Here is a 13,775-nt window from a genome sequence, read left to right as displayed (position 1 = left end):
GCATTATATGCTGTACTGATCTTTATGACAGGTGCACTGCAAAAATTAAGTGCCTCAATAATCACAGACTGTCATCTTCACTTGCAATTAAACCATCTAATTAGCAGAAAATATGGTTTGTTGTTTTAAGGATTATGAAAGTGGGGGAGTTCAGGCTCCCCACTTTTAAAACAGTGGGGAGTCTGAACTTCTTCTGCAGATACTGCAGTTATCCTTAATGGTACAGTGAGGCAGGTGGTGGGAGTACCTGACTGTTTCTGCTGCTGCAGAGTAGTGCACCACAGATGCCATTTTATCATCAGAGTGTTAAGCAGCAAAAGGTGGATTTTGCTGAATGTCATGTACACTGTGTTCAAAATATGAGGAGCACCTGCTCTTTCTGAAAAGCACAGTGGAGCTGGTTCCAGGCAATTGATATCACCTGTACTAAATCTGCTTTTTTCTTTCCAGCAAAAGGCAATAGGTTAAATATGTTAAAAGAATGAAATCATAATTGAGTAGCTGGGAAAAAGGCATTTACTGCACTGATTATCTTTTAAGTTAGTCCAAACATCTATTGGCACCTTCAGTCTTTAACTGACCTTTTTTTCTCTCTCCTGTTAATCTGGTCCTTCGCCAGAAAAGAAATCTAGGAACAAACATCTTACCTGGATTAAAATGCTATTAATTTAAAATCAGCAATATTCCTCATAACTCAGCTGTTGTAAATCACTACATCAGTTGTTTGTTTTCTGTCCTTCTTGGTCATCATTCTTTCTTTTCTTTAAAAAAACAAAAGAAACTGATTCAGGTATGTGGAGAAAATGTGTTTGGGAGATATCGTAGAGAAATCGGCATACTCTTGTCTTCCACTGAAAGACTTGAATGGAAGGAACTGTATACTGTAACATGAGGCACAACGTAATCTTTTTCTTTTCTTTGAGTCATTTCTATTGCACTGGTGCTGTGTACACCTTTTTTGAGTTGGACACCCAAGTGAACTGTGCTCCCGTTTAGTTTTATGGCTATGTTGATGTAGAGGATTGGCAGTTTCCATTTAAACCAGGTTTTACTACTGTGTTTGCATATCGCAAAAAATGCCATACATAGCTTTGCACTGTTTTAAACTCATAAATATGCACTGAGCAATTATTTGACGTGTGTTTATATTTATCATTGTTGTGCTCAGAGGTGAATGAACTGAGGAGAATTCTGATGTTATCTGTAAATGAAATTAAGTTGCATTAAGGCCATGCTTCACTTTTTTTCACAATGAGGAACTGGGGATCCAGTGCAGATTTCTGTTGTTCCCTAATTTGAAAGCATCAGAGCTATGTCTTTTGTAGCAGCTGACCAAAACAGAATTAAGATTTGTCCACATGAAATGTGGATTTTCATCTGTCAAAATTCTTCTTCCTCCTCCTCTTCCTATTATTATTACTATTACTATTAGGGGCATAACTGCTTTGATTGATAGGTGTCCAGACACAGGTACCTGGGGCCTGTGTCTGTTAGGCCTCATTTCACTACTTTGAATCATTAAACTGGATCCCTTTACAGTTTGTGCTGTTGAAGCCTTTTGAGACTTTTTTGAGTCCCAAAATTATCTATTTAAAACTATGGCTTTCAGCAGGGTGCAGACCATCCAGGTTGTATTAGTCTATGAGTGCTTGGAAAAATATCCATGTAACTTGGAGAATGTAAATCTCAACAGAGTGTGAAAAACCCCCAAAACAAAACATGTATCCCACAATAATTTGAGTCCAATTCTGCCTAATCAGCTGGCTCATTTTTTTTTTCATATTTATTTCATTTTTTTGTGCTATATTAGCATAGTGGTGAAGCCTTAAGTCATATTCAATCTCTAGTATAACCGTAACACTAAACCTTTTAGTTTATTGGGTAATTCTGTTCACTAATTTTTATAATAACTTAACATTTTTGGCTTTAAGGTAGTAAGGTAAGAGCTTGTCTGACCGATTTGTCATACAACTGGGGACATCAAATTGACTAATTATAATTTAGTGATTTCACTGTGGGCTGTATAATGTAGTTGTGGATTTGTATTGGAAGACTGACAGATTCATAGTTGCCCCACAACTGTTTGCAGTTGTTTGCAGAGTTTGCACCTGTTAAAATGAGGTATATAATCAGTAGATGTTCAGTTTGATTTCCTGAACCCTGAGGGATTTAAAAAGGAAAAAATTGAACTTCTTTTAGTTTACGTATGCGTTTAGTTGATCCTTTTTTATTGCCTCTTGCTTTTATTGCCTCTTGCTTTTGACATCTAATGGTTCTGCGTAGAATACAAATTTTAAGCCACTGTGTCCTGGTTGGCTTTAAGGTGTACAGCTCGTTCAGGCCTGCAGATAAACATTTGTGTCTTTAGATGTTAAATAAATCTAAATTGTCATTACTGTTAACTTGATTGTAGTTATTCTTCCTATCTGTTGCATGCAGCGCCTCAACCCCCCCCCCCCCCCCCCCCCCCACACACACACACACACACACACACACACACACACACACACACACACACACACACACACACACACACACACACACACACACGTTTGATGTTCTAGCATAAGCAATAGTGGTATGGATGGTATGAAACATCAAAACAATGAAAAAGAAAATTGAAACTTGGATTATTTAAAATTCTGCCTCATGATATACATATATTATTATGTATGTGTAATCTGTCCTTTTAAAATGAGGACAGCTTTAAAGTGGACTACAGATGACTGTAATAATCTGCTATATATATATATATATATATATATATATATATATATATATATATATATATATATATATATATATATATATATATATATATATATATATATATATATATATATATATATATATATATAGTAAAGGTGCAGTTTTTAAAGTTTCAGTTTGTCACATGTTGAGTGCAGTACAGCAATCTTCAGTGCGTACTGATGAATTAATGCTTTCTGTGATGATGAAAAGGGTCTTACATTCGTGCAATTGCAAAGAGCACATTGGCTCAGGCAGACTCAAGAGTGAGTCACTCAGAATTGGTTTGCCGCAAACAAGCTTGTACTTATGAGGAAAATAGATGTTGAAAGGATGACGATATAGAAACATCCAGATAGAGAATTGGATACCAAAATGATCTGGTAATGTTGACATTGTCCATTCATGTAATGTTAGAACAGCTGGATATTAAAGCTTTTAGGTAGCCTGTTTGCTGTGTCACACATCATTACTGGTGATCATGGATATCCTTTTGTTTGTTGTGACTTAATGTGCAAAGTCAATATCTCAGCTGTATCCGGTTACGAACCTTTACTGTCTATATGTTATTTGAACTTTAATTATTTTGGTGCCCTCATAATTAAGATACCAGTCAGCATGTTAGCCATTTGTTAATAAAATGTTGCAGTCCCAGCACAGTATTTCCTTAGAATCAAGTGTGTTTAATGAAGTGGACAGAGGCTTCTGTTTAACATGCTACACGGACAAACTGCAGATTTTCAGCAAAATAAAACTACTCAAAAGATATGCAGGTGTACTCGTGGGGATTTTGATTGAGTTGCAGTGATGCTTTTTCAAAGGCAAGAAGTTGAATAAGTTGTATTATCTCTGGTCCTGTCCACCTCCACTTCTTTGCTATACACAAACCCCCGTGGCAATGCTGCTGCACAGGTTTGTAGGAACGGAGACAGAAGTAGTGCACAGTGGCCTGAAAATGATCTGTTCAAGTTATTCTGAAATGACTTCATACTATCATTTCTGCACTTTGTCAGTGCAGGCTCTGAGTCTCAGTGAAAGCTGGGAGCACACAATGTTACTCTCCAACTTCTGTTCTGCAGAGTTTCTATCATCTTTTTTCCCCCTGTGTTGTTGAAAATGTGATTCACAGTCATATAATATTACAGCAGACATATAATGCATCATATAGCCATATATGCTATCTTGACACTCCTGGTTATGGGAGTGCAGTCAATAAAGGTCATTCAAAATGTGCCATTTCAAATGTGAATCACAAACGGAACTCTATTCTGGTTAAATATAATAATATTGTATTGTACCATACAATTAATGAACATAAGCCAGATTTAAAACACTTGCCTCTGTGCTCTGCCATGTATGTTAAAAGAATAAAAATACACGAGAAAATCATGAGAAAATAATCAAGATTTTATACTTTGTGGGTGATCTATTGAATTATTAAACACTTCTGTCTTTAACATCTTGTAAGTACAACACGGTACAGAAATGTTGTCAAACTTACTTGACCTTTTAGTAAAATAATTAGGTTTTGTCATCACCAAGGCAGGTACAGTGAAACATTTTCATCCCCTGCTTTGCACACTGTTTTAATGTACAGAACAAACCTTTGTCTTGTTTGGGCTTCTCTTACTGCGTGTGTGTGTGTGTGTGTGTGTGTGTGTGTGTGTGTGTGTGTGAGAGAGTGTGGGTGGAGTATAACATGAAGTTTATGGAGCTTCTTTAGTGACCTGTAAAAATTTCTGCTTAAACTGAGACAATATTGACTTAGTCTCAGATAAAACTGTGCTTTAAAGTTATCAAACAATACCGAAGCAGTCGATACATGAAATTCATACAGTCCATATAGTTTTTAGGTGTAACATTTTTTTTCTTTTCTTTCAACTTAAACTGTAAGGGAAGAGTCAGTTAAAGAACTTATTCTATTTACTGTTGTACTGAAGCAAGTGTCCTTTAGTGAGGCAGTAGTTCAGTGGCTGAATCAAGTGTAATTAACTTGGAAGGATGCTGCAAGAAAACATTTGTCTCAGATTTTCTTCTTATAAAGGTGTGCTCACTACTTACTGTACCTTTTATATACAGTTGTATAAGAGTTAAATACACATACATGTGTAGTTCTTTGGGAGATTTCAGTGCTTTCTACTTTGATTACAATTATGTAAGATTAAATCCAATATGCACTGTTTTCTTTGATTTGAAAAATCTTAATTTTCTTTTTATATTGTGGCTCTTCTTTTTTCCCCTTACAGATATCAGAAATTTCCTTTTTTTTTTTTTTAATGTGTGCTTTTTTGGAAGTAATTAGATTTATGATCTTTTCTGTTAACAGATGCTGTGAAGGGATAGAAGATGAAAATACTCAAGAAGGACAAGCAGCAGGTTTGTGTTATTACCATGCATGTACACAAGAAAAGTAGGCCATTCATAAAAGCCTTTATACACAGCTGCTTTGATACTGGATAAAACATAATTATAAATGTAATTTTGGAAACACTCTTGAGTAGATTCATCATGTAAATCTTTGACATTTATTCACTTAACTCGCTTAACATCTCCCAGGGTAAGTTTGTTACTGTTGACATGCATTGTTGGAGGCTGCCGGTTTACAGAATGCTGACAGGATAAATGCTGTCGTCTCTGAACAATATAAGTACTGAACTCACCCCAACACTTCTCTCTTGCCACAGTTCATCATTGTAGTGAGCAAGATCATTATTTCCAGTGTAAAGAGTGCACTGACGTGTAGCAACAATTTTACACTGCAGGAAAACAAAACAGTTAATTTGTGCATTTCTGATTCACAATTCTGCAATAGATAGGCTCTGGTAATTATTAATCTATGTTAGCTCTGGTTGAGCAGGTAGAGCCCTCAAATCGGAAAATCAATGGCCAGAGGGCTGTGTTTTGAACTTTTCTTTGGCAACCTTAGTCACTGTTCCTCTTCACCCTTTGGACAACTTTTTTTTATTTGATTACACTTAAAGGTTCACACCATGGCAAAAAGTACAGTGTATATAGCAGTTAAAATGAAAAGAATCCTACATTGCAACAGCTTGTCTTTAATGTCCTGGAAATTATGTGTCAGTAGATCTGCTTCACAATGACTGTGTTATTGCTCACTCTGGAGTCACTTGCAATATGAGGTTATATGATGAGTTTGTTTAATGTGAAACTGATTGATTGTATCCATAAAAAAGTCTCTGATAGCGCAGGTTTTGAGGTTGAATCCGTACTCTTCAGTACTCTGCGCTCCATCTTCTACATTAAGTCATCTGAAAAACTTGTTTTGCCATTTTGTGTCAAACCCTCTTGTTCATGCGGTTGTCCTGTATTTTAGTATTACTTTGGTGCTTTTAGATGTTGGCTTGCGCTTTGTAATATTTACGAGTCAAGCTGAGCAGAGTGATGAGTCAGAGGTTTTGTTAGTGAGAGGCGACACAGCAGTCTCTCAGCTGGGCATATGAGGCTACCATACCGCAGTAACAGGGTGCCAGCACTGTCATAACAGCAGAACGTGATCCTTCAGTCATTATGATCATTATTTGCTGCTTTTATCTTCCTTGGTAATGAATTTAAGGAATAGGTAAAGTTGGTAATAGGTAAAAACTGGTGGAAAATGATGAGAGTAAAAACTCTGAACAACCTCTGAAGTCTCATATATTGAACTTTCTGTTCAACAAAGGGCACATTTGTACAAATATAGCTGACCTGACAAGCTTTGCACTTGTACTGTCAAATTTCCAGCTCTGAGGGTGGCAGTGTGTGAGCATGAAGAGACTTTCCCTAAGTTCAGTGTGGCTGTAATGCATAGAGACTCGGTGACACTGACATCTATGGTTTGAGATTATTCCATATAAGTTATGACTCTTTTTTGCAAGAAATTCATTTAATTGAAAATGTTTATTTTTACAGGCATACATAAACATAATGATTACTGAGGAAAATACAAATATTTTTTTGAAAATCATTTTTGTGAAGTACGGAAAATTCCTCAAGCAGTTTATGACAAACTGAAACTTCAAGGTGACTTTTTTCATTGTTTTTTTTGACTGTGTAAACAATCTCTCATTTTGAATGCACCAGGGTTTCTTGTTTTCTACTGCCAAAATAAGCTTGCTATTGATGGTAAACTTCGGCTAGCAGCAGTCTTCTATCACTGGCTGGTGAGTCACTACTGGCTTAGATGTGAAAGTAACACAGTTTTATGATAATGACTCTTAAAAAACAAACAAAAAAAACAACCTTACTTTTTTTATTAATGTTTATTCATATAATACTGCACAAATTAGAATATGTGCATATATCTATACATTAATACATAAACACGAAAAAGTCCACAGTTCTAACATTTCTGTCTTACAAATAACAAAAAACCCTCAATTTAAGATACAGTTTTTTCCAGTTTAGTCCTGCGTGAAAAGAAACAAAAACAACAATAAGAAGAAATCAAAGAGGAAAAAAATACAGAAGATAGCTGAAGACCTGTATTTCTTGTGTCGCTTAACCATTTCCTGACAAATCTGTTTTGAGTTGTAGTCTTGCAGGATTTTTTTTTCCATATTAAGGTTATCCTTTAGCCAATATCTCCAGTGTATTTTACTAGGAAGTTTTGGTTTCATCCAAGAAGCTATTAAAACAAAAAATAAGAGCAGAGTTCTTAACAGCTATATCAGTTTTTCATCTCTTATATTGAATGTGTGCCTAATATAGAGAGCAGTTAATCTAAAATCTGTTTACCGTATTTCCCGGACTACAAAGCGCACCTGAATATTAGCCGCACAAGCTAAAATCAGGGGAAAATCCTGTTTTGTACATACATTAGCCGCACCTGACCAAAAGCCGCAGGTGTTTCAATATTGACTTATCATATGTAAGAGAATATGCACAAAGCGAATTGTCAGGAAAGAGATGGCTGTTTGGAGACACACCCCTTTTATTAATATTTTGAAAAACAAGTTATGGGTACATATTTGCACATGTGCTGTGCTTCATAAATGAGTAACAAATGTAGTACATAACCGTAACCTACAGCACACCAGAAAAATAGATTCAGACTACCTTTTAGGCTCAGGTGCAGTGACACGGCTTTAACAAGAAGAAAAGTCAGTCATTCACCACCATCTTCCTGCGCACTAAAACCACCAAAGTCCTCTTCTCCAGTGTCGGAAACGAACAGGCTCAGGATGGCTTCGTCATCCACTCTCAGCTTCTTTCCTTCGTTGTCACTTTCAAAACCAAAGATAATCCTCATTGTCATTGTCAGTGTCGGAGTCGAACACCCTCTGAAGGGCCGTGGCGGTGTCCTCCTCTTCATCATGCAGCAGTCCAGCCCTTCGAAATCCGTTGGTGATCGTTGATGTTTGCACACTTTTCCACGCTGTCAGAATCCACCGGGATTGAGCACAACTTGCTTTTCGCAAGTTTATCGCCGCTCGTCATCCACGACTCCCGCTGAACGCGTAGCGCTACTTTGAAGTTTGTTTTTCGCGCTACTTGTACGGCACTATGTTGCCTGGCGGATGGACATGTGACCAACATACCACTCTTGAACCCCGATCCTTCCGCCAGGCAACGTAGTGCCGTACAACAGCGGAACAAACAAAACAAATCGTCTTACGATATCACAAAAATCATGGACAATCCATAGAAAAGCCGCACCTGACTAAAAGCCGCAGGGTTCAAAGCTTGTGCAAAAAGTAGCGGCTTATAGCCCGACAATTACGGTAATCTCTTCTTGAACATCTTTCCAGAAATGCATTTCTGTACAAATAATTCTGATATATTCATTCTGGTGGAAATTGTTCTACCTGGTATGGTAATCCAGTATAATACCTTGCCAAATTATTTTGTGTTGAGTGAAACTTGTGGAAATAAACATATTTTGTGTTCTAACACTGTGTCCTCGACCTGAGTCCTCTCACACAGGACACAGTACAGCTTTAGCTTAACCAAGACAAATCTGAGTTAACAGTTTAAGGTCATCTTATCTGCTAACTCCAGAAATACAGAAGTTTTCTCTTTTTACTCTCTGATTCAGGCGTTGTTGTATTGGTGCAGTGGCTGTGTTAATTAGTCTGTTTATTTGACTTGTGTATAATCATTTGTAGTGGCATGAAAAGGCTGAGGGCCTTTATCAGTATCAGGTAAAGTGAAGTTACAGTATCTGTGCTTGGTCTGTAATATTGTTTGGGAATGTTTGGATGCAGCCAAATAATTCCTTGTCTACACTGGCACACTAAATCACGGTTAAGATAACAAAACATGTCAGCAGTAGAATTGGTATGAAAGGGAAAGAGCTTCATCCTTAAATAATTTAGTTTCTGTTTTAGGCAGTGTGCAATCTTACTTAAGGCTTACATCAGTTTGTTTACATGAGAAAAGTGATGAGATTTTCACTGTCGCAGTGATGGTGTGTCTGGCATCTTTCAAGTGGCCATCAACTTGTCTGGTTATCTTCCTGCCACATCTCGAAGCCACAGTGATAATGTCATCACGGCACAGTGATGTGGAGGAAACTAATGTCTGTGTGGTAATGTTTGTACAAGGCTGCTGCAAGATGTTGGAAAAATGATAACAAAAGTGAGACAATGTTGATTGTTCAAAAAGAGATGGCAGGGAAATATTTTTGTGTAGTGAGGGTAGAGATCGCTTGTAGGAGCCGGACAGATGGTAGGAGTCCCGAATTTATGTTTTGAAGTCTTTAAAAACGGATTCGTCCAGCTGGTAACAATTCTCTTAACAAAAAAAAATACTCTGTGTGTTTATGTCTCCTTTGAGGTGACTGTTTTGCCAGCTACTAAATCCTGTGTAACTACAGTTTGGTCAGTAGATTTTTGGACCATAAGCCCGTGTATTTCATTGTAGCTTTTCCATTGTACACCAGCAGATTGTAATAGATAGATTTTAAACAGTCTAGACTGGTTAAAGTGCGCACTTTCAGATTTAATTCAAGGGGTTGACAAAAGTATTGCATAAACTGTTTAGAATCCAGCCCTTTTATACATAGTCTCCCATTTTCAGGGGGCCAAAAGTTGGAAAGATGGGAGAGTTGCTTCATGGGCAAGTGAAGCCTATTCCTTCATTATTCCAAAACAAACTAATTGATTCCAAGTACTGACTTGCTTTTGGTAGCTATTTGTTTAAATCCTCAGCATTAGGTCAAAGAGATGTTGATGTAGTTGGAGGATGCCATCATTAGTCTTGGAACTTGAACTACCGATCAGACAGATTTAAAACAACCCAAAAAACTTGAGGATTGGCCAAATCAACAATGTTGTACGTACTTAAAAACAAGTCACTCACCATCACAGGAACAACAAATCGGCCTCATAGACCAATTCAGTTTTTTTTTTTTTTTTAATATACTGTCAAATCACAACAGCAGTTGCCCCAAGGCACTTTACTGTAAGGTAAGGTAAAGACCCTACAATAATACAAAGAAAACAGAGAAAACCCAAGCAAGCTTTGGCGACAGTGGAAAAGAAACTCCCTTTTAACAGGAAGAAACCTCCAGCAGAACCAGGCTCAGGGAGGGGTGGCCATCTGCTGCGACTGGTTGGGGGTAAGTGGATGAAGACAGGACAAAGACACGCTGTTGAAGAGAGCCAGAGATTAATAATAGCTCATAATTAAATGCAGAGAGGTGTATAAACACAGTGAGTGAAAAAGTTGACTGAAGAAAAAGCACTGCATCATGGGACTCCCCCAGCAGCCTAGACCTAGACCACTGAAGATAACAAAAGTTGGATGATCACACAAATTTTTTTCCTTGGTTAAGTAAAGCTTCTTTCACAACATCTGCCAAGAACACTCATGACAAGGTAGGCATTTCATTGACAAGGTCTAGAATCAAGAGGCGCTTTCATGAATGTAAACACAGAGGGTTTACGACAAGCGGCAAATCACTGGTTACACTCAGCAGCAAGAAGACCAAATAATCTTAAAAAAAAAAAGATTTTGTCCAGTTCTGGAAATAACTGAACAAAGATTAAGATGAACTTGCATCAGAATGATGGGAAAAGTATGGAGAATACTATTGTATTGTAACCAGAATTCTCATGTGACTGCTGATAGAGGTAGCAGTATGAATTTTGAAGTTTACAAGGTTCAAGGTAACTTTATTTATACCCATAGGCAAGGTAAATTTGCTTTACAGAAAAAATGATAGCATTTGGCATCCCTTCAAAAACACACATACCTAATAAAGATATAAACCTCCCTGTAGCACATATATAGTAATTTAAAAAACTATACACTCTGCTCAGATTCAGCCAAATGCTGGCAAACTGATTGAACAGTGCTTCACAGAGCAAATGGGTAATGACCCAAAGCATAGTGAAAAAGCCAAACCATTTTAGATTTTAGGAAATCGCTGACTGCGAGATATTTTCATCTAAGTATTAAAAATGGAGGACTATGTGTGGCTGTAATTCTAAAGCACTTAATGTAATATTATTGTGAAACAACTGGCATTAAAGCTGAAAGTCTACACCTCAGTCACACATTGATTGTTTGCTTTAAATCTAGCATTTGAGCTCTCTGCAAATTCTAAAAGGTAAAAAAAAAGGAATTTTCCTAAAATGTGATAACTAAAAATGAAAATAGCTACAAAAAGATGAATTCAAATCAAGCATATTATTCTGGATAAACAACGTCCAGCATTATTTTAAACAGGGAAAATTTCCCAAACTATCCAGCATTACACCATCACCATAGAACTATCTGCCATGTCAATTAAAGCCCTAACTGTTGCAAATACCCAGAAAATGACAAATTAAGTACAGTTAGCGCCATAGGATTTTGGACAATGAAACATTTATTGTAGCTTTACACTACCACAGTTATTTTAATGAAGAAAATCTGCCTCCAGCTGAAGTAATTAAAAAGCAGTACAAAACAGCATGACGTTTAACTTCCTTTAACTGGTTACTTTCAGTATGAATCAATCTATGCATTGCTATAAATGGACAGAAAATACCTTTCTCAAAATCTTAGTTTTTAGTAGTTGTGCAGTTTGATAGTTTATTTAATAATTAAACAAATTTATAACAGCTCTAGCTGTGCATAAAAGATGATGATTTGTAGCTGTGATGGCACCATTCCAGGTTTAGTTCCTCTGTATCTGACAAGTGTATTTAAAGAGAACTATTCTGTATGCTGAAGCTTGATTTTTATTTTTCTTTCTTTCACCATCACAATCCATGAATCAGCAAGTGTATGAAACCGTGATATCTGCACTTCAAGGTAAAGCAAAGAAAGGACGGAATTCTTTTCTGTCTGTGAGGCCTAGATTCAGTCACTTTGATCATTTTTGTACTTTCCCAAGCAGCTGAAAGATCCGTCTGCAGCCCTCCATCCTCCTGCGCCTCCTTCCATCTTTATTTATTTATTTAGTTTTATAGGGAGTAACAAGAATGTGGCTGTCCTCTAAGCTGGAGTTCCCTTCCTTTAGCATTTTGGTGGAGTCTCCTTTCTTTATTCTAAGTTTCTTCATTCGCTGAAAGCACATTTTTCTACTCTCACAGAAATGCTACACATGACAGGTTTTCTTGGATCAGAACAGACCTTTGGGGTTTGACTAAAACATTATCGCGTTTGATATAGTAAAGGCATCAAACCTGTATTACTTTAGCTGATAGAAGTTATTTACATGGATGTTATTTAGAATTTCTCCCTATTTAGAAGTTGTAAGTAGTTAAAAACTGTAAAGATAAAATACATTTATGTGCTAAAGCATAAAGTTTTCTGTGTAGAAAAAAAATCTGCGTGGGTAGAGTTTATATAATCAAGTGCCTTAAAACTCCATTAGGGTGTGTAAGGAAGACCAAAATGCTACTGAACCTAAAACAGGATGTGTAGTTACACACTCATATTTCCAACATGTAGTCTGGCATCACCAGACTACAAAGTTAAATTAGTCAAAAATCTTTTAGTATAGTTTTAAGTTCAAGGGCATGCTAACAGTGGACAGAAGCCATATTCATCTTAATGCAGCTGGATACACCTGTAACCAGTTCTTCAAACCAATTACATGTCCACGTTTTAGTAAAAATAATTGTATTTCGAGTATCTTCATTGTTAGAATCTTTAGCATTATATATCGATCAGTGTTATTGATTGTATCACTTTTTGAAATATAGTATCAGTGCTGTGCTGATAGTCTAAATTCATGTTTTCCCACAGATTTTTGTGATAGTGCAGTGAGGTTTGTACATGAAAGAAGACACACCCATACTGACTTAAACAACACTATATGTTTTTTGAAAATGAATGGCAATTAATAGTAATAGTCAACTCCCTCTCTACTGGGTCTCATATCTAAGATGGACAACTGTGTATCCTTGATTAGCTGTGCAGAAGCACATGAACAGGTTTTCACCTGCTGTAGGTTCAGGTCAGAGTGGCCCAGCAGCTTGCACCGGCATTACTGTCACCAGCTGCAATCTGCGACAGTGGACTTGAAGTGTCTCTGGGGATGAGAGGCAAGTTAACGGTATTCAGCATTGCTGCGACTGCGACCTGGTCATCCAGCTGGTGGGGAAAGAAGATAGGAATGGGTGGGGCTAGCGGTTTAGCATGGACTGAGCTGGAGAACGATTGAAATAATTTTTGAACTGCTATTGAACATTTTAGATGCAGTCAATGCTTAGAATAGCTGCTATGTTTAACCTGCATCATGACGTCAACTCAAGGAGTTGACGGAACCCTGATCTCCACGTTGTTTTTAAAGGCATCTTTAATTTTACTGCCAAAACTTTTCCCTCATTGTTCATATGTCTAATCTTTCACGAAGATGAGCAGTGGTGAAAGAGCGCTTAGCCTAGCCTGAGTGTTTGTCACATTTACCAGTTTTGCCTGTTGTTCCATCTTTGAAAGGAAGCAGGAGCATTGATGAGACTGCAGTACCCGTGGTCTATATTCGTGACAGAGAGATAGATGTGCACGCGTGTGTGTGTGTGTGTGTTTTGCTTATTTGCGGGGCAGTATTATTGATTCATAGGCCGTGTGATTGCAGCCTCCCTCAGTTGTGT

General features: G+C 37.2%; 1 protein-coding gene across 1 annotated transcript in view; it reads left to right on the top strand.

The window, feature by feature from the left end:
• chd6 (chromodomain helicase DNA binding protein 6) overlaps positions 1–13,775 on the top strand; it is a 95,068-nt gene that overhangs the window by 21,048 nt on the left and 60,245 nt on the right. Inside the window, exon 2 of the mRNA XM_085353387.1 lies at positions 5,075–5,124. Coding sequence (XP_085209513.1) covers positions 5,095–5,124 — 30 coding nt within the window. The 5' untranslated portion in view covers positions 5,075–5,094. The remainder of the gene's footprint in view (positions 1–5,074; positions 5,125–13,775) is intronic.

Source organism: Diplotaxodon limnothrissa, linkage group LG5 (assembly GCF_057381915.1).
Source record: "Diplotaxodon limnothrissa isolate DT_005_m linkage group LG5, D_limnothrissa_male_GT1.1, whole genome shotgun sequence".
Classification (NCBI taxonomy): Eukaryota; Metazoa; Chordata; class Actinopteri; order Cichliformes; family Cichlidae; genus Diplotaxodon; species Diplotaxodon limnothrissa.
This window is presented reverse-complemented; position numbering and strand designations above follow the sequence as displayed.